Source organism: Eriocheir sinensis, chromosome 54 (genome assembly GCF_024679095.1).
Source record: "Eriocheir sinensis breed Jianghai 21 chromosome 54, ASM2467909v1, whole genome shotgun sequence".
In the NCBI taxonomy this organism is placed as follows: Eukaryota; Metazoa; Arthropoda; class Malacostraca; order Decapoda; family Varunidae; genus Eriocheir; species Eriocheir sinensis.
In genome coordinates, this window is record NC_066562.1 from 7,580,398 (window position 1) to 7,600,397 (window position 20,000).

The window sequence follows — 20,000 nt, forward strand, 5'->3', positions numbered from 1 at the left end:
CTCTTTTTCCCTTCCTTTCTCTCCTTCCTTATCTCCACTTTCCTCTCTTTCCTCCCTTTCCTCCATCTTCTCTCTTCTCTCCCTTCTCTGTGACCTATATTTCTCTCCCATATTATCTCTCTCTCTCTCTCTCTCTCTCTCTCTCTCTCTCTCTCTCCAAAATTCCCCTCAATTTCCCCATTTCTCACCTATCCCCCCTTCCCTCCCCCCCTTTCCTTCCCCTACCCCCTTCTCCTCTTCCCCTCCCTTCCCTCCTTCCTCCCTCCCTCCCTCATTCCTCTCCCCTCCTCTATACACTACTACGCAATATTGGAAGAGGAGGAAAGGAAGGAAACAGAGGAAGGAACAAAGAAAGGAGGAGAAGGAATGTCGGAAGGAAGGAAGGAAGGAAGGAAGATAAAGGAGAAAGATAAAGAAAGGAAGAAAAGAAAGAAGGAAGGAAGGAATAAATAAATAAGTAAAGAAAGGAAGGAAGGAAGGAAGGGGGAAGAAAAATGAAGAAAATAGAAAGAAAAGAAAGAAGAGAGATAGAAGGAAGAAAGAAAGAAAGGAAGGAAGGAAGGAAGGGGGGAAGAAAAATGAAGAAAAGAGGAAAAAAAGAAAGAGAAAGAGATAGAAGGAAGAAAGAATGAAAGAAAGGAAGGAAGACAAAGAAATGAATGCACAAAAAATGAGCAACCAGAAACAAACAAAACAAAAAAACAAAACAAAAACAAAATAAGAACAAAGAAAAACAAAAGCAGACAACAAAGGAGAGGAAGGAAGGAATGCAGAACAGGTGGGCGTTAGAACCTACCTGTAATCTTCCACCTGTCCTGTTGATGTTGTTGTTGTTGTTGTTGTTGTTGGTGGTGGTGGTGGTGGTGGGCATGACTCAATACTAAAAAAAAAATAAAAAAAAAACACCAATAAATCAATCAGTAAATCAATAAATACAATGAAAATAAAATAAAGAATGAATGAAACAATAAAAAAAAATAAGTCGGAAAATACAACACAGGTAACACTAATACAACACCTATACAACACCTGGCCAGTCTAATATACCTGTGTGTGTGTGTGTGTGTGTGTGTGTGTGTGTGTGTGTGTGTGTGTGTGTGTGTGTTTACCTGGAGGCCTAATTAGCACAGGTGAGTCTTGTGGAGGTATGAGAGCGACTGAGAGAAGCTGTTATGGAGGAAGAGGAGGAGGAGGAGAAGGAGGAGGAGGAGGAGGAGGAAGAGGAAGGGTAGGGGGAGGGAGGAAGGATAAATTGTGGAGGAGGAAAGGAGAACGAGGAAAACTGGAAAAGAAAGAGGAGGAGGAGGAGGAGGAGGAAGAGGAGGAGGAGGAGGAGGAGGAGGAGGAGAAGGAAGCTCATTGACCCTTATCCAGTACCTTTCATACCCCCGAGAGAGAGAGAGAGAGAGAGAGAGAGAGAGAGAGAGAGAGAGAAAGGGGAGAGGCTGGTAAAAAAAAAAGGAGAGGAGAGAGAAAGGGAAAAGAGAAAGAGAAAGAAAGAAAACGGACAGATGGCGGAAAGGAAGATCAGAGAGAGAGAGAGAGAGAGAGAGAGAGAGAGAGAGAGAGAGAGAGAGAGAGAGAGAGAGAGAGAGAGAGAAACACGTGTCCCCCACCGATGACCAAGATCTATATATAGTTACAAAGGTGTTCGCAAGGGTGACTTTCTTAGCTGGCAACACTGGGCCGCCGCGGGAGGAGGGGTGGGTGGGAAGGGGGGGAGGGGAGGGGAGTGTGATGTAATGGTGACGTCACGGGAGAGAGAGAGAGAGAGAGAGAGAGAGAGAGAGAGAGAGAGAGAGAGAGAGAGAGAGAGAGAGAGAGAGAGAGAGAGAGAGAGAGAATTTGAGTCCGTATTATATCTGTCTGTTCCTGTCTGGTCTGCTTCTCTCTCTCTCTCTCTGAGAGAGAGAGAGAGAGAGAGAGAGAGAGAGAGAGAGAGAGAGAGAGAGAGAGAGAGAGAGAGAGAGAAAGTTGGCCAAGGTGGAAATAAAAGCTCCTCCTCCTCCTCCTCCTCCTCCTCCTCCTCTTTTTTCCCTCGTTTCCTCCCACATTTTTCCTGCAAACTGACTAATCGACACTAAATAGAGGAAGGCGTGGGAGGAGGAGGAGGAGGAGGAGGAGGAGGAAGAGGAGGAGGAAGAGGAGGAGGAGGAGGAGGAGGAAGAGGAGGAGGAGGAGATGGTAATGACGATGACGAAATACAGAAAATGTACTGATGGAAAAGTAGGAGGAGGAGGAAGAAGAGGAGGAGGAGGAAGAAGAGGAGGAGGAGGAGGAAGAAAGGGAGGTGGAAGAGAACGCAGAAGGCATGAGGGGGAGAGGAAACGAGAATTGATGGGAGAGAAAGATAAAGAGGAGAGGGAGGGAGGGAGGGAGAAGGGAGGAAAGATGGAGAAGAATGAAAGGAGAAAGGAATGCTAGTAAAATGCGTGACGGAAAAGAGAGAGAGAGAGAGAGAGAGAGAGAGAGAGAGAGAGAGAGAGAGAGAGAGAGAGAGAGAGAGAGTGAGTTTCTACGTAGTAACACACTGACTCATTTCCGATTGTTTTCTCTATCTCTTTATCTTTCTATGAATCTCTATCTATCTATGTGTCATGTGCAAGTGTCTGAAAAAACTACTACTACTATTACTACTGCTACTACTACTACTACTACTACTGTCGCTACTACTACTGCTACTACTACTGTCGCTACTACTACAGTCGCTACTACTACTACTACTACTGTCGCTACTACTACTACTGTCGCTACTACTGCTACTACTACTTTCGCTACTACTACTGTCGCCACAACTACTGTCGCTACTACTGCTACTACTACTGTCGCTACTACTACTGTCGCTACTACTACTGTCGCTACTAGTATTGTCGCTATTACTACTATCGCTACTACTACTACTACTACTACTACTACTAATAATAATAATAATAATAATAATAATAATCAGGTTACAAAAACACGCTCTTTACCATAAATAACAAATGTATTACATTAGAAAAAATATAATTACAAAACACAACCAGGAATCGGCTTTTAATTAAGGCACAATGTATCCGCACACGAACACACACACACACACACACACACACACACACACACACACACACACACACACACACACACGTGGTTGTATAAAAAAAACGATCATGGAAACGCGCACACCCAATAATTAACCGGTGAACTCGCACACGCACACACAAACACACACATCCCCCCCCCCCCACACACACCTCCACGCGCGATCAATCAACAGGTTAATCAAGCAAACTCATTAGGCAAGACGGGTGGAGGGGAGGTCAGGTCAGGTCATTTGGAGAAGAGTCGCCCTGCCACCCGCGCCCCTGAGGTCACGTCCGGCGTCGCGTCCCGTTCTGTTACGCCCTCGTCTGTCAAGAGGTCAGAGAAAGGTCAGGTCAGAGGGGGGAGGAAGGGAGAAAGGGCGGAAGGCCAACTAATGGAGGAGGAAAGGAGAACGAGGAATACTGAAGAGGAAAGTTGGAAAGTTTCGTTTAGTCGGCGCAATATCTGTGGTCATATGCCGGAGAGAGACAGGAGGGGGAAGGAATTATAGGAGAAGGAAGGGAACAGACCCCAGGAGACGGGACACAACCCCCGATTAATACCTGGTACCCATTCACTGCTGGGTGGACAGGGGCGTAGGGTATCGGAGGAGGAGGAGGAGGAGGTCAAAAAACAACATCGGTCAAACAATTTATACGAAATCACGCGTGCGAAAAGACTAGAGGAGCTATTCGTTATACAAGTCTGGTTACACGGAATCACTTATATAATTACTTAATAATAATAAAAAAATTAGTTGTACAAAATATCTACCACACGAAGCTACCAACTGTTCCATCCAGTTTATCGTACAAATTTACCGATACAAAACTATTAATGCTAAACTACTTACACTGATCTACTTACAGCATCTAACTACTTATATAAAACTACGTACACTAATCTACTTCAATACTTACACAAACTACTTATACAAAACTACGTACACAAATCTACTTCACTACTTACACAAACTACTTACACAACCTTATTACTTATACAAAACTACTGACATTAATCTACTTACACTATCAACACAGACTACTTACACTACCTTACTACTTATACAAAACCACAGACACTAATCTACTTACACTACCCACACAAACTACTTACACTACCTTATTACTTATACAAAACCACTGACACTAATCTACTTACACTACCAACACAGACTATTTACACTACCTTATTACTTATACAAAACCACTGACACTAATCTACTTACACTACCACCAATGACTGTTAGCTAAATTAGAATTCTATGGCATACGAGGACAACTTTCTAACTGGATTACCACGTTTTAGACTACCCGCAGGCATCGAGCTGTTCTTAATGGCAACCAATCCTCAACTGTTCCTGTAACTTCTGGGGTACCTCGAGGCACCGTCTTGGGCCCCCTTCTTTTCCTTTCCTACATTAATGATCTCCCACTGTCACCTTCCTCTACTACTAGACTTTCTGCAGATGCTTAGTAGAGCTTAGTTTATCGACCCATTTTAGATAGGGATGACTGTCTTCGCCTACAGGATGATTTAGCTGCACTTGAAGACTGGGAAGGCAAGTAGCAGATGACGTTTAGACCAGACAAATGCCATCACATCCGTTTCACTCGTACTAACAAACTCCATGACACAAACCTGACCACTGTCTCTTCATATAAATACTTGGGCGCACACATCTCAGCAGACATCTGATGGAACACACACGTGGGCAGCATCAGGGCCAAAGCTCACAGAGCCCTGGGGTTCCTGCGTAGGAACCTTAGCACGTGTAACACAAACATCAAAATTCTTGCATATAAGACACTCGTTCGGCCAAACATAGAATATTGTGCCACCGTCTGGGACCCACACACTAACAATAACATGAATAAATTAGAGGCCATACAAAAGAAAGCTGCAGGATGGGTCAGACGTGATTATAGACACACCACATCAGTCACTTTGATTAAACAAGACAAAACTAGACCCATTAGCAACACGAAGACAAATACACAGACAACAAATGCTACATATAATCACAAACAATTTAGTAGACATAAACAAAGAGACTTATTTACACCCGACAACTACATGATCCACTAGAGGCAGCCACAACCTTCAATACCACACTTACCAGACTAACATTTGTATATTCAGATATTCATTCTTTCCCCGCAGCATCCAAGAGTGGAATCATCTCCCATCTCATGTAGTTAATAGTCCCACTCTTGACACATTTAGAAATAGGATCATCAATCATTATCTCCCTAATACTGGCCCTTCACCATGTCCCAATATCTTTCCTCATCCTAACCCTTATCCCAATCCTGTCCTGGCCCCTTGAGGAAATGAAAAATGAAATTAACTACTTATACAAACTACTTACACTACCTAACTACATACACTAATCTACTTACACGACCTGATTACTTTCACATTTTTCTATCCTCTTTCCATCCTTCCTTCCTTTCCCCTTTTCTCCCTTCCTCTGTCCTTCTCACCCTTTCCTTATTAACTCTTATGCATTAGTTATCCAGCATCTTCCTTCTCTCATTCCTTCCGCTGGTAAACCCTGGTACAGCCTTCCTTCGTCTGTATTTCCTCCTGCCTACGACTTGAGCTCTTTCACGAGGAGAGTATCAAGACTTCCCTCCACGCAAAATTGACCTCTTTTCGCCCTCCTGGTATATTTTCTATTGTTTGAAGCAGCGACAAGAGGACTTTTACGATGCAGTATCCGATTTTTGTCCATGCGCTTCTTCCCTTGCTGTAAAAAAGAGTAACATCACCCCATATATTCAGCTTGTAACTCAAATTAAACTGGATAACTGGATTGTATTTCCTTCCTAACCTAATGTTCGTTTAATTCTGTCACACCGTAAGTCAGGCCATAATTACCTTTCTTAATGACATGTCTTCTGTTATTCTATTGCTTCTTATTCGCCTCAAATTTAAACTGAATAAGTAGGTTTTATTTCCTTCTTAACCTAATTTGTCTTTCTTTAATTGTCAGTTCGTTTCTCAGACCATAATTACCTTTCTTAATGACCTGTCTTCTACTTTACTACAGGTGTTTATTCTATTGCTTCTTATTCGCCTTAAACTTAAACTGATTAAGTAGATTTTATTTCCTTCTTAACCTAATTTGTCTTTCTTTAATTGTCAGTTCGTTTCTCAGACCATAATTACCTTTCTTAATGACCTGTTTTCTACTTAATATCAGGTGTGTATTCAATTTCTCCCTAATCTCTTTTCATTCCATTATATTCCATTCCACTATTCTATTTCCATTCCATTTCCATTCCATTCTATTTCCATTCCATTCTATTCCATTCCTCTATTCTATTTCCATTCCATTTCCATTTTATTTCCATTCCATTCTATTCCATTCTATTCCATTCTATTCTCATTCTATTCCCATTCTATTTCATTCTATTTCCATTCTATTATATTTCCATTCCATTCTATTTCCATTCCATTCTATTCTATTCTATTTCCATTCTATTCCATTCCTCCTTACTCTCTTTCGAGCCTCAGTGATTCGTGTCTCTTGAGTAACGAATTCTCACACCTACCTCAGACTCACGGGCCAGAGAGACAAAAATGAGCACTGGGGCCACGCGCATCTACAGCCTATGTCCCAACCTTTACCTTTAGTGATAACGAGTTTCAGGTGTGTCGGTGCTAATGACTTTGTGACCTATACTATTTGTACTTCACCTAAGGCACTTTTTAATGGTGATTGTAATACCAGTAATAGAAATGATGATAGAAACTCTACAGGAAGGAGTCTCTATACTAGCTACGAGTATCATATAGATTCTCCTCCTCTCTCAAAGCTGTCCTCCTCCATCTCTACTCTCCTTCAATCCTATACCTTTCCCTCCATCTTTCCCTTCACTAATCTTTCCTTCCCTCTATCTTTCTTTCATCCATCTTTTCTTTCACTAATCTTTCCTTCCCTGTATCTTTCTTTCCTCCATCTTTCCTTCCTTTCCCTTCTCTTCTTCCAAGGATCACATTTTTTGGATTTCTCTACTTTCCTTCACTTCTCTACCTTTCCCTCCATCTTTCCTTTCACTAATCTTTCCTTCCCTCTACCTTTCTTTCCTCCATCTTTTTCTTCTCCTTCCTTCCTCTTCTCCTTCCAAGGTTCACATTATTTTAACTTCTCTACTTTCCTTCACTTCTCTACTTTTCCCTCCATCTTTCCTTTCACTAATCTTTCCTTCCCTCCCTTTCTTTCCTTCCTCTTCTCCTTCACATTCTTTGGGCTTCCCTTTACTCCGTTACCTCATTCTCCTCTTCTTCTCTTTCTCTCTTCTTCCTCCCATCCTCTTCTCTCCCTCCTACCTCTGTCTCTCTTCATTTAAACGTATCGGGCTTCCATTACTATTTCCCAAGCCCACAGACAAGACTAACCGGGGTTCTATGCATGGTTTTCCAGTATCGGGCTATCATTACATTTTCCCAAGCCCACAGACAAGACTAAAAGGGGTTCTATGCATGGCTTTCCAGTTCCAGGTGCAGAGGTCTTGCAAAACCGTCACCGGCTCCACAAAACAGTCCATGTAAGGCCCGGCAACTTGTTCGAGAGGGTTTTCAAGAGGTGAACTGGGGTGCTGAGACGCTCAAGAGTAAGGGGAGTTTTGGGAGTAAGTATTGGGAGCGTTTTGGGGAGTTTTGGGAATAAGAGTAAGTTTTGGGGAGTTTTGGGGAGTAAGGGTAAGTTTTGGGAGCGTTTTGGGGAGTTTTGGGAGTAAGAGTAAATTTTGGGAGCGGCGAGTAGCGGGCTTTTTTTTTTTTTGTACTCTTTTTGTTGCCCTTGAGCCGTGTCCTTTGATGTAAAAAAAAAAAAAATTGACAAGTTCCTCCTCTTATCTTCTGTGTCCGTGGTTGTAAGGAAAGCCAGAAGCGTCTACAGAAGGCTTAAGGGACTATTACACTGGGCAAATTTTCCGTGGATCTTCAGTCAAACCACGATTTCCGATGGCGTGGTTCTCATATTCCCTTCCATTTTCTCACTCCACTTTGCAGTCTTTCCCTTCCATCTGACCCTTCTTCGCCCCCTCCTCCTCCTCCTCCACATCCTTTTGTAAGACGCCCAAAGCAATGTCCTGTATAGAAAGATAATCTAGTATTGACAGAATGCTATGCCCTCAACACCCTTGCAGCTAATCTAACCAGTTCAATACGTGTCTCATCAGCGGGCTAGGGTTGGTATTGTCAGACGCTCCCAACCCACACACCAACTATTTTCAAAGGCCAAAAACGAGGTTAATCGAGTTCTAATGAGTGTTCTTTTAGGTTCACGGTACAGAAGAAGGCTCAGACTACTACCAGGGTCATAAAAGTACACCTGGAAATGCCCTAAACTCCAACGAAAGACTAGTAAATTACGTGTTCTAGGCCGCCGAAATGTTTAAAAATAGGGCCCTCAGTACAGAAGAAGGCTCAGACTACCACCAGGGTCATAAAAGTACCCCTGGAAATGCCCTAAACTCCCACGAAAGACTAGTAAATTACGTGTTCTAGGCCGCCGAAATGTTTAAAAATAGGGTCCTCAGTACAGAAGAAGGCTCAGACTACCACCAGGGTCATAAAAGTACCCCTGGAAATGCCCTAAACTCCCACGAAAGACTAGTAAATTACGTGTTCTAGGCCGCCGAAATGTTTAAAAATAGGGCCCTCAGTACTGAAGAAGGCTCAGACTACCACCAGGGTCATAAAAGTACCCCTGGAAATGCCCTAAACTCCCACGAAAGACTAGTAAACTACGTGTTCTAGGCCGCCGAAATGTTTAAAAATATGGTCACGTCATAGGAGCCAAAACAACATGGTCAGGAAAATTTGCCCAGGGTAATAGCTGCTTCACATTCACTTACGGAACACTATCGCCACCACCAGCAACACCAGCCCCACCACCGCCCCCAACACCACCATCGCCGCAATAATGACCACCCAGAAATTGTCAAAGCCTCCTACATGTATGAAGTTCCTGATGGCGGAGTCGCGGTGGGTCTGGCAGTGGGAGTCCTCCACGAACCACTTCTGGAGGTTGACGGTTTTGGGCGGTTCGTCGCTGTGGAGTTTCTCGCAGAGGTCGCAGAAAGCCTTTGCCTTCCTGGCCCAATCGTACGACTGCTGGAAATACGGCTTCCACCTAGAGATAGATAGATAGATAGATAGATAATATACACAGACAGACAGACAGACAGACAGAGACAGGCAGACAGACAGACAGACAGACAGACAGATAGATAGATAGATAGATAGATAGATAGATGTAGATATGGTATAGAGATAGATAGATAGATAAAAAGATAAATAGATAAATAGATAGATAGGTAGGTAGATAGACATACATACATACATACAGAGAGAGAGAGAGAGAGAGAGAGAGAGAGAGAGAGAGAGAGAGAGAGAGAGAGAGAGAGAGAGAGAGAGAGAGAGAGAGAGAGAGAGAGAGAGAGAGAGAGAGAGAGAGAGAGAGAGAGAGAGAGAGAGAGAGAGAGAGAGAGAAAGGAAAAAAAAAAGATGTAAAGAACGAAAGAAGGAAGGAAAGAAAGAAGGAGGGAGAGAAAGAAGAAGGGAGAGAAAGAAGGAGAGAAAGAAAGAAAATGCAGAGAGAGAGAGAGAGAGAGAGAGAGAGAGAGAGAGAGAGAGAGAGAGAGAGAGAGAGGTTATTTGAGTTACTCTTAAAACGTAACATTTTCTCTCTTACTCGTGAACAAAAACCTTTCAATTCAGCACAGCCTTCGCCAAACGTACGCTAGGATAGAAAACACACACACACACACACACACACACACACACACACACACACACACACACACACGCACACACACACACACACACACACCTACACACACACACACTCTCCTTCCTCCCCATTCCCTCCCCCCCCCCCTATCTTTCCTTACTTAAAATCCTCACTTCTCTCCATATCTCTCCACTTTTTTTTCCCTCCTCTCTCTCTCTCTCTGCTTCATACCTCCATCCCTCCAGCTTTCTTTTCCTCCCATCTTTCGTTCTCTCCATCCTTTCTTTCCTTTCCATCTCCTTCTCCTTCTTTCACACACATACACTGCCATACCTCAATACCTTTCAAACTTTCTCTAAAAACTCCACTCTGGACGATTCTGGGCATATTCCTCCTACTCATCACGTTTCTCCTCACTCCAGTTTCCTTCCCCTCCCCCCCCACTTTCTTCCACCCTTCCATACCTCACCCCACGCCTCCTCCTCCTTCTCCCCTCCCTATACCTGCCCTACCCACCTGAAATACTCGTTGTAAGCAGTGTGGTTCTTGTCAAGGTACAGGAGGTAGTCAACAAGGGCGTGAGGCGAAGCAAAGTCCCGGGCGTTGATGTAGGAGTGCGGGGGTGCTATTTCTTCGTATGGCCCGGCGCCCCAGACCACAGGGAGGATGTCCAAGCTGGGGAGGAAGTGGAGAGTGTTAGGGGATGGGAGGAAGAAGGGTGGAGAGGGAGAAAGGGGAGGAGGAGGGGAAGAGGAGACCGGAGAATGAGAGAGGGGGAAGAGGAGACCGGAGAATGAGAGAGGGGGAAGAGTAGAATGAAGGAAATGACGAAGGAGGAAATGAGAGGAGAGGAGAAGAGGGGAGTCCTTCCCTTCCCTTCCTTCCAATTAAAACGTCCCTACTCACTCTTCTTCGCCCTTCCCTTCCACTTACTTCAGGATCCCAAAGAACTTCTCGGTGATGTAGTCGTGGCAGAGGGAGTTCTCAAAGGAGAGGTAGAACTTGTAGTCTCGGCTCAGCATTTCCTGACACTCACGATTCTTGCTACGGTCACACTGCAAATTCCCGCAGCTGCCGTAGATGTCCACTTTCATCCACTTCTGCATCTCCTTAACCAGCCTGCGGAGGGGAGGGGAAGGGGGTGAGCGGGGGAAGGGGGTGGAGAAAAGGGAAAGAGGGAGAGAAAGAGGGTTAGGGAGGAGAAAGTAGTAGGGGAAAACGAGGGGTGAGAGGGGAAAGAAGGGAAAAGAGGGGAAAGAAGGAGAAACAGAAGGGGATGAAGAAAGGGGAAAGGGAGAGAGAGGGTTAGAGAGGAGAAAGCTGAGAGGGAAAGGAGAAATAGAAGGGAAACGAAGGGAGAGAGGGGAAAAAGGGGAAAAGAGGGGAAAGGACAAATAGAAGGGGATGGGGATAGGGAAAAGGGGTGAGAGAGGATTGAAGAGGAGAAAGTAGAGAGGGAAAGGAGAAATAGAAGGGAAACGAAGGGAGAAAGGGGAAATAGAGGGAAGTTAAAAATAGATGGGGGAAGAGGGAAAACTGAAGGGGAGAGGGAAATTTTTTTGAGGGGAAACGAGGGAAGAGAGGAGAGGAGAGAGGGAAAAAGGGGAAAACAGGGAAAGAGGGGAAAAGGTGGGAAAAAAAGGAAAAGTGGGAAAAGGGGAAAGGGAGAAAAGGGAAAATTTGGGAAAAAAGGGCAAGGAAAAAAAAGGGGAAAAGGGGGAAAACAGGGTAGAAAATAAGGAAAAGGGGGAAAGGGAAAAAAGGAAAAAAGGGAAAAAAGGGAAAAATAAGGGGAAAAAGGGAAAAGGGGGAAAATGGGGGAAAGAAGAAAAAAGGGGAAAAAGGGGAAAAGGGAAGAAAAAGGGGGAAAAGGGGAAACGGGAAGAAAAAAGGGGAAAAAGGGGAAAAAGGAAAAGGGGAAAAAGGGGAAAAGGGGAAAAAATGAAAAAAAGGGAAAAAAGGGGGAAATTGGGGGAAAGGGGGAGAAAAGGGGAATAAAAGGGAATATAAAGGAAAAAGGGGAAAAGGGGAAACGGGAAGAAAAAAGGGGAAAAAGGGGAAAAAAAGGAAAAATAAGGGAAAAAAAGGCACATCACTCACGCTTCCCTGTCGGACTCCGTGTGGCAGTGGGACACGAACCAGGCGGCCATCTTGGTTTTCCCCTCGGCGTAGTCCCGGGGTATGGGGGGGGTGGGGAGAGGGGTGCGGCGCCGGTACACCCTTCCGTACCTGGGGGAGGAGGAGGAGGAGGAGACGAGGAGGAGAGGAGGAGGAGGAGGAGGAGGAGGAGGAGGAGGAGGAGACGAGGATGAGGATGAGGAGACGAGGAGGAAGAGGAGGAGGAAAAGAAGAGTAAGAAAAAAACAAGAAGCAGGAACAAGAAGAAAAAGAACGATGGAAAATAGAAAAATAGGATTAATAATAATAATAATAATAATAATAATAATAATAATAATAATAATAATAATAATAATAATAATAATAATAATAATAATAATAATAATAATACCTGCTTTCCCATTTTCCCCTTTTCACCTTCTTTTTTTTATTTTTTTCCTGTTTATTTTCCCTTTTTTCTTTTGTTTTCCTCTTTTCCCCTTTTTCCCCTTTCTTTTCCTCTTTTCCCCTTTTTCCCCTTTCTTTTCCTCTTTTCCCCTTTTTCCCCTTTCTTTTCCTCTTTTTCCCTTTTTCCTCTTTAGTATTCCCTTTTTTCCTCTCGTTTCTTTTTTCCCTTCCCTATTTTTTTCCCTTTCTTCTCTTTCCCACTTTCTCTTTTACCATTTTATATCCCTTTTTCCCCTTTCTTTTCCTCCTTTTCCTTTTTTTCCTCATTTTCCCTTTTCCCTTTCCCTATTTTTTCCTTTTCCCCTCTTTCCCATTTTCTCTTTTCAATTTCAAACCCTTTTTTCCCATTTCTTTTCCTCCTTTTTCTCCATTTCCCTTTTTTCCTCTTAGTTTTCCTTTTTTCCTCATTAGTTTCCCCTTTTTCCCTCTTTCCCATTTTCTCTTTTCAATTTCAAACCCTTTTTTCCCATTTCTTTTCCTCCTTTTTCTCCATTTCCCTTTTTTCCTCTTTAGTTTTCCTTTTTTCCTCATTAGTTTCCCCTTTTTCCCCTCTTCCCTTTTTCCTTTGTTTCCCCTACCACCACCACCACCACCACCGCCACCACTCACGGGTTGTAGATATCGGAGTCCCGTCTGTAGGTAAAAGTCCAGTTGAAGACGCCGTTGAAGGGGATCACACTGCCATACAGGTAAGACGCGGACTCCATTAACCAGAAGATGTACCTGGTGTGTGGGGACCTGCGGAGGGGAAGGGGAGGAGGAGGGACAGGTGGAAGAGGGGAGGAAGGAAGGAGGAGGTGGTTAAGTGGAAGAGAAGAAGGAAAAGGAGGTGGTGTAGATGAAGAGGGAGAGGAGAAAAAAAGACATTTGATTAGTCAGTCACTCCGTCTTAGCTACACTCCTCCTCCTCCTCCTCCTCCTCCTCCTCTTTTTCTCTTCTATCTTTGCCCTTTATATTCATCTTTCCTTTCCTTTCCTTTCTTCCATTCGTTTTTCTCTCTTCTCCTTCTAACCATCACCATCACCCCCCTCCTCTCCCTCCTCCTCCTCCTATCTTCTTCTATCCTTCCTTTTCTTTCCTTTCCTTTCTTCCTTTCCCATTTCTCTCTTTTCCTAACCATCACCATCGCCATAACCCCTTCCTCCTCCTCCTCCTCCTCCTCCTCCTCACCTCTTTTTAGGAAGGGACTTGTCGTTTGCCCGATAGTGCCAGAGCAGGGCGTCAAGCTGGTCTGGGGGGTAGCGTTGCCTGTTCCCGGTGGTCAGACAGGTGTTGACGCGGCAGCCGGCATCCAGGAAGGGCTTGTGTCCATAGCCGAGGCCGAAGTGTTTGACGCCGTAGACCTGAGAGGATGGAGAGGGAAGGGGATAAGAGACGGAGGAAGAGAGTGAGAGGGAGAGAGAGTAAAACGAGGAGAAAGAAGGGGAAGAGAGGGGTACTGAAAGGGAGAGAGAGGGAGAGAGGGGAAAGTGGGGAGAGAGAGGGGAAAGGAGGGGAGGGGGAGGAGGGGGATGGGGAGAGAAGAGGAAGAGAAGGAACGTGAGAAGGGTAGAAGGGAAAGATAAGAAGGTGTTAAGAAAGAGAGATGGTGGAGAGGGAGAGAGAGAGAGAGAGGAGGAGGAGGAGGAGGAGGAGGAGGGACGGAAGAAATATAGAAGAAATGGCTCTCACATACAAACTCAAAATATAAAAACAAAAAAATATACACAACAAAAACTACCACTACAAAAACCACAACCACTACTACTACTACTACTATTACTACCACTACTACAAACTCACGTCGTTCCAGTACAGAATGATTTTCAGTTTCGTTCCATCTACAAGAGTCTGGTTAACATAATCGTCGTGGAAAACATTCGGCTCGGTTTTGATCGCGTCCAGGGTGGGATCGATATATGCGAAGTCATGGGCGGGTGATGGTTGTGGTGGTGGTGGTGGAGGTGGTGGAGGTGGTGTTGTTGTTGGTGGTTGGCTGTAGGGATCAAATGGTTTCGGCGCTCGGAAGCTTTCCACCACTCTTGGCTGTAGACTATATTCCCCCCTGAGGACGAAAAACGATGATAATAATAGTAATAATAATAATAATAAGAAGAAGAAGAAGAAGAAGGAGGAGGAGAAGGAGGAGATGAAGAAGAGGCAGAGGAAAGAGGAAAGAGGGAAAGGAAGCTGTAAAGGAAGAGGAAAAAGAGGAAGCGGAAGAAGATGAGGAAAATGAAGAAGAGGAAGAGGAAGAAAATGAAGAAGTAAAGGAAAATGAATAGGAAGATAAGGAAGAGGAAGAAGAGGAAGAAAACGAAGAACATGAAGAGGAAGGCAAAGAAGATGAAGTTGAGGAAGGCAAAGAAGATGAAGTTGAAGAAGAAGGAGATGGAGATGAAGAAGGCATAGAAGAAGTTGAAGAAGAAGTTGAAAAAGAAGAAGAAGAAGAAGAAGAAGAATATGAAGCTGAAGAAGAAGAAAGAGAAAAAGAAGAAAAAGAAGAAGATGAAGTTGGAGAAGAAGAAGAAGAAGAAGATGGAGATGAAGAAGAAGGAGATGGGGATGAAGAAGATTAAGTCAGGTGAGATAAGACACCTTTAGTAATCAGCAACACCTGTGCGTCTCTTTACCTGATGGACAGTAGCGTGGAAGAGGAGTAGAGCAAACACAATGCAGTCAGCACTCCGCCCAACACCACCACCGCGAAGACTCTCTGAAACACAGCGAAGGAGTACTATCTTGGCAACACACACACACACACACACACACACACACACACACACACACACACACACACACACACGATAGGTACAGACGCCAGCCCGCATTGGTTCAGAGTGGTGGATGAGTGAAACAGAAGTGGCACCCATGAAGTGAGTGCCAATATGATACGTTTACTACTACTACTACTACTACTACTACTACTACTACCACTACTACTACTACTACCAATGATGCTTTTCTCCAACTTTCTCCTGACATTTTCACACACACGTGGCAACAATGCAAACCGTCACCTGTCTTATCTCACAGCCAGACAGCTTCCAGAAGGGCGCCGGATTCTGGGAGCTTCAGCATCATCGCCTACCTTCCATTTCTATTTCTTTCCTTTTATAACACTAAGGGAAGCAGCTCATGGGTAAATACAAAGTGAAAAAGCCCACTAAACTCTGCCCCTGTAAAAGTAAGCAGAATGAGCGGCCAGAGGAGGGGTTGATGCAGACGAAGGAGGGCTGCACCAGAGTTTACCAGCGAGAGGGATGAAAGAATGAAGATGCTGGTGAACTCTTGCGTAAGGAATTTGGATGGCATAGAGATGAGCTAGGGATGGCAGCAGGTAAGTGTTGTGAGTGTTATGAGAACCACAGGGTCTAGCAGATTGTAGGCGCCGTCCAGTGGGATGAAGGTGACTATCGCCGATTGGAACCGATCGGGTAAGTGAAGAGGAAAAAGGAAAGAATGCACAACTTTAGGTAGTGAAGATGGTAGTGAAGATGGTGGTGAAGATGGTAGTGAAGATGGTAGTGAAGATGGTAGTGAAGATGGTAGTGAAGATGGTAGTGAAGATGGAGACAGAGATCCTTGGTTGTAGGGTGGAATGGCTGCGCGGTGTTTACAGAATAGGAGTGTCACGTAGGTGGAGACGTGTGGCTCTGAGGTGTGGCCCTTGATCCTGTTGTCCTGCTTCTGCACCCAGCCAGAGGAGGACCTGTCACCTCATGCAGGCGCCCGGGTCAGCACTCGTGTCTCTCCCTTACTGCTGCGTCGACAACTTGGGCGCACAAACATCTGCCCACCACCACCGCCACCACCGAGCGCCACACCATCGCTTCGCTTCGCTCCTAACTTCACACTATGGCATCACAGTTCACAAGCATATTCGTCTACATGAATCATAGTTCACTCCAGTACACCTGGCTGCATTTCATTACCGCCAAACATGGCAAACATTCACATTTATATAATTCGTTTCTGTACCGACATGACGTGATGCTAAAACTGCTGGCATAACACTTTTACTCTGTCAGTCAACACCGAGCACCCAAACCACACCAACACACCACAGATCCTGTCCCCCACCTTCACTACTTATACCCTTTGTTGTATCCATTTCGCGATTTGGCGACAAACATATTCGTTCGTGCATAACCCTGCTAGATTGATTTGCTGTACCAGAGTTTACCAGCGAAAGGGATGAAAGAATGAAGATGCTGGTGAACTCTTGCGTTAGGGATTTGGATAGCACAGAGATGAGATAGGGATGGCAGTAGATAAGCGCTGTGAGTGTTATGAAAACTACCGGGTCTAGTAGATTGATTCACTGTACCAGAGTTTACCAGCGAAAGGGATGAAAGAATGAAGTTGCTAGTGAACTCTTGCATAAGGGATTTGGATAGCATAGATATGAGCTATGGATGGCTGTAGGTAAGTGTTGAGTGTTATTACGGAAACTAAATCGTCTAGTAGATTGATTCACTATATTATGTGGCCAAAAGGTACATTACTGGAGTGCGCGTGAACTCTCTACACGGGAGAAGTTACATAAGTAGTCTCATATTCTCAACCATCCATCTAGATAAGGTTTCGGTAGAGGCTATCTCGGTAGTATTTCCATGGGTAGTTTCATGAGCCTGGGAAGAGTTTTACACGGCTTCTTTCTGCATCATAAACGTGAAAACAAACTCGTATTCTAAAAATTTAAGGGCTTATAAATACACATTGGATAAGGCTTTCGTAGAGGTTGTGTTGGTATTGTTTTCAAGGGTAGTTTTACGAGCCTTGTGATAGTTTGGCGAGGTTTTTTAAGAGTTTTACAAGGCTCTTTCTGCATCATAAACGTGAAAACAAACTTGTATTCTAAAAATTAAGGGCTTATAAACACACTTTGGATAAGGCTTTCGTAGAGGTTGTGTTGGTATTGTTTTCAAGGGTAGTTTTACGAGCCTTGTGATAGTTTGGCAAGGTTTTTCAGAGCCTAGTTGTATAAAGTGATATAGAAAAATCAACAGAACCGACCAACTCACTGCAAAACGGGTCAATAGGAGAAATCACCCATACTAGTGTTGAGGACTCGCACGACGATTAAAAAAAAAAAGTAAAAAATTAGTAAATAAATTAGTTAAAAAGATTATTTAAAAAATTAGTTAAAAAAATTAGTGTTGATGAAGTAAAAAAAAAATAGTTTAAAAAATTAGTTAAAAAAGTTAAAAAATTAGTGTTCATGAAGTAAAAAAAAAATAGTTTAAAAAATTAGTTAAAAAAAAGTTAAAAAATTAGTGTTGAAGTAGAAAAATGTTTAAAAATTAGTTAAAAAAGTAAAAAAATTAGTTAAAAAAAATTAGTGTTGTTGATGACTCATACGACGATTAAAAATAAAAATAAAAACGTAGTATTAGTAGCCATCAACAGCTCTGAGGTTAGTTTGTCTTTTCCACTTTGGGACGAAAAATTAGTCAGCAGAGTTGGATTTCCTCGACCTCGACACATCGCAAACTCAGTCGTAGGAGTTGAAATAAAAAAACAAAACAAATAAAAAAACAAACAACTCTGATTTTAAACGGATCAGAAAGGAGAGCTCAGTCGTATTAGTGATGATGATGATGATGTTGATGATGATGATGATGAAGACGTTGAAAATTGATGTTGTTGTTGTTGATGAAGACGTTGAAAAATGATTAACACTTCTAAGCCACGCAGCACAGCCAATATGTTGAGTTGTGTGCGTGTGTTTGTGTGTGTGTGTGTGTGTGTGTGTGTGTGTGTGTGTGTGTGTGTTGATTGGCCTACCTAATCTGATAAGTAAACACACACACACACACACACACACACACACACAGAAATACACTTATGAATCCTCTTCCTCTTCTCCTCCTCCTCCTCCTCCTCCTCCTCCTCCTCCTCTTCTCTTCTCGACATAGTATAAGGACAATATTGGTGGAGCCTGGTGGTCGGCGCAGGCAAGTGTTTATAGTGGCGCCACCTTGCTTGGCCCATGCTGCCCCCCGGAGCTCTCTGATCCTCTATAGAGCTAAGCGAGAGTCCGGGTTGACAGGCGGTCTTCGGGTCAGCACGTGGGTAGTGTTGGACGTCTCGGCGCTGACTGAATACTGGCAGTTTGTAGGGGCGGGCGACACGGGACCCCCTATATACCACCGCTATAAATATCACCCTCTCTACCACCACCACCACTACCACTACTACTACTACTACCACCACCAGCACTACCACTACTACTACTACTACCACCACCACTGAAATTAGTACATTTACAACTTTTACGATCCTACTGACTAACTGACTGACTGACTGGCTTGAATCTACTTACCCTTTTATCCATTTTATGCACTTCAAATTATATCACAGGTAATTGAAATATGGAGACAGAGAGAGGGAGGGAAAGAGAGAGAGAGAGAGGGTGTGTGAGAGAGACAGCGTCGTTATGGTCTGAGTGACGGGATAACACTGAGGAAATGTGTTATCTCTCTCTCTCTCTCTCTCTAGAGAGAGAGAGAGAGAGAGAGAGAGAGAGAGAGAGAGAGAGAGAGAGAGAGAGAGAGAGAGAGAGAGAGAGAGAGAGAGAGAGAGAGAGATAAGAAAGGGCAGAGGGAGGAGAGGAGGATAAGATAGAGGGAAAGGAAACGTGGAAGCATGGAAGAGCAGACAGCAGGGAATTCAATGGCTTAGAACGAGGATGTCCGTTTTCTTCATGTGATTATTTTTAGGGGGGGTTTTAATGATACGGGGAACATTTAATTACTTGTACATTACCTTACCTTACCTTACCTTAGCTACCTTGCCTATCCTATCTCATCCTATCCGGTCTTTGAGGAAAACGAAAGGAAGGAAAATGAAGGAGAGAAGGAAACAAAAGATGAAAGGATGCTGGAACTGGGAAGGAAAAGGGGAAAGAAAATGGGAAGGAGGAAATGGAAAGAAAGGAAATGGAAGGAGGGAAAAAAGGACGAAGAGAAGGAAAGAAATGATAAAAGGAATGAAGGAAGGAAAAAGAGAGGAAAAAGGAAAAAGAAGGAGAGAAGGAAAGAAAGGATAAAAGAGAAGAGAAAGGAAAGGAAAAGGGGACAATGAATAAGGGAAGGAGGAAAAAAGGAACGAACAGAAGGAAAGAAAAGATAAAAGTTATGAAGGAAGGAAAGAAAAGATAAAAGTTATGAAGGAAGGAAAAAGGGAGGGAAAAAAACTCTATGAAAAAACACTAAAAAGGAGAAAGTAAAGGAAAAGGGAAGGAAAGAGAAAAGGACGAAGAGAAGGAAAGAAAAGATAAAAATTATGAAGGAAGGAAAAAGGGAGGGGAAAAAAAACTCGATGAAAAAACACTAAAAAGAAAAAGTGAAGGAAACGGGAAGGAAAGAGAAAAGGAGGAAGTGAAGGAAAGAAAAGATAAAAGTTATGAAGGAAGGAAAAAGGGAGGAAAAAAAAAACTCGATGAAAAAACACTAAAAAAGAGAAAGTGAAGGAAAAGGGAAGGAAAGAGAAAAGGAGGAAGTGAAGGAAAGAAAAGATAAAAGTTATGAAGGAAGGAAAAAGGGAGGGAAAAAAAACTATGAAAAAACACTAAAAAAGAAAAAGTGAAGGAAAAGGGAAGGAAAGAGAAAAGGACGAAGAGAAGGAAAGAAAAGATAA

At 43.6% G+C, this 20,000-nt stretch overlaps 2 protein-coding genes and 1 long non-coding RNA gene across 13 annotated transcripts in view; 1 reads left to right on the forward strand and 2 right to left on the reverse strand.

The window, feature by feature from the left end:
- Window positions 1-880, reverse strand: part of LOC126983685 (WAS/WASL-interacting protein family member 2-like) — a 22,049-nt gene extending 21,169 nt beyond the window's left edge. For all 3 annotated transcript variants that reach the window (XM_050836713.1, XM_050836716.1, XM_050836712.1), the window contains exon 1: window positions 797-880. In XM_050836713.1, the coding sequence (XP_050692670.1) occupies window positions 797-871 (75 nt within the window). In that variant the 5' untranslated portion in view covers window positions 872-880. The remainder of the gene's footprint in view (window positions 1-796) is intronic.
- A 2,087-nt stretch (window positions 881-2,967) lies between these two features.
- Window positions 2,968-20,000, reverse strand: part of LOC126983689 (alpha-(1,3)-fucosyltransferase C-like) — a 72,602-nt gene continuing 55,569 nt past the window's right edge. For 2 of the 9 annotated variants that reach the window (XM_050836718.1, XM_050836719.1), the window contains exons 2-10: window positions 14,990-15,072; window positions 14,160-14,421; window positions 13,548-13,720; window positions 12,986-13,114; window positions 11,912-12,040; window positions 10,745-10,930; window positions 10,328-10,486; window positions 9,034-9,211; window positions 2,968-5,815 (exon numbers count right to left, since the gene is read on the reverse strand). In XM_050836718.1, coding sequence (XP_050692675.1) covers window positions 5,657-5,815; window positions 9,034-9,211; window positions 10,328-10,486; window positions 10,745-10,930; window positions 11,912-12,040; window positions 12,986-13,114; window positions 13,548-13,720; window positions 14,160-14,421; window positions 14,990-15,072 — 1,458 coding nt within the window. In that variant the 3' untranslated portion in view covers window positions 2,968-5,656. Of the gene's footprint in view, window positions 5,816-9,033; window positions 9,212-10,327; window positions 10,487-10,744; window positions 10,931-11,911; window positions 12,041-12,985; window positions 13,115-13,547; window positions 13,721-14,159; window positions 14,422-14,989; window positions 15,073-18,684; window positions 18,819-20,000 lie in introns of those variants that run through there. The other 7 variants (XR_007736141.1, XR_007736139.1, XR_007736137.1 and 4 more) reach the window with 7 other exon arrangements.
- Window positions 16,863-18,121, forward strand: LOC126983692 (uncharacterized). The gene is made up of 2 exons (XR_007736144.1): window positions 16,863-17,099; window positions 17,266-18,121. It is a non-coding gene; the product is annotated as an uncharacterized LOC126983692 (long non-coding RNA).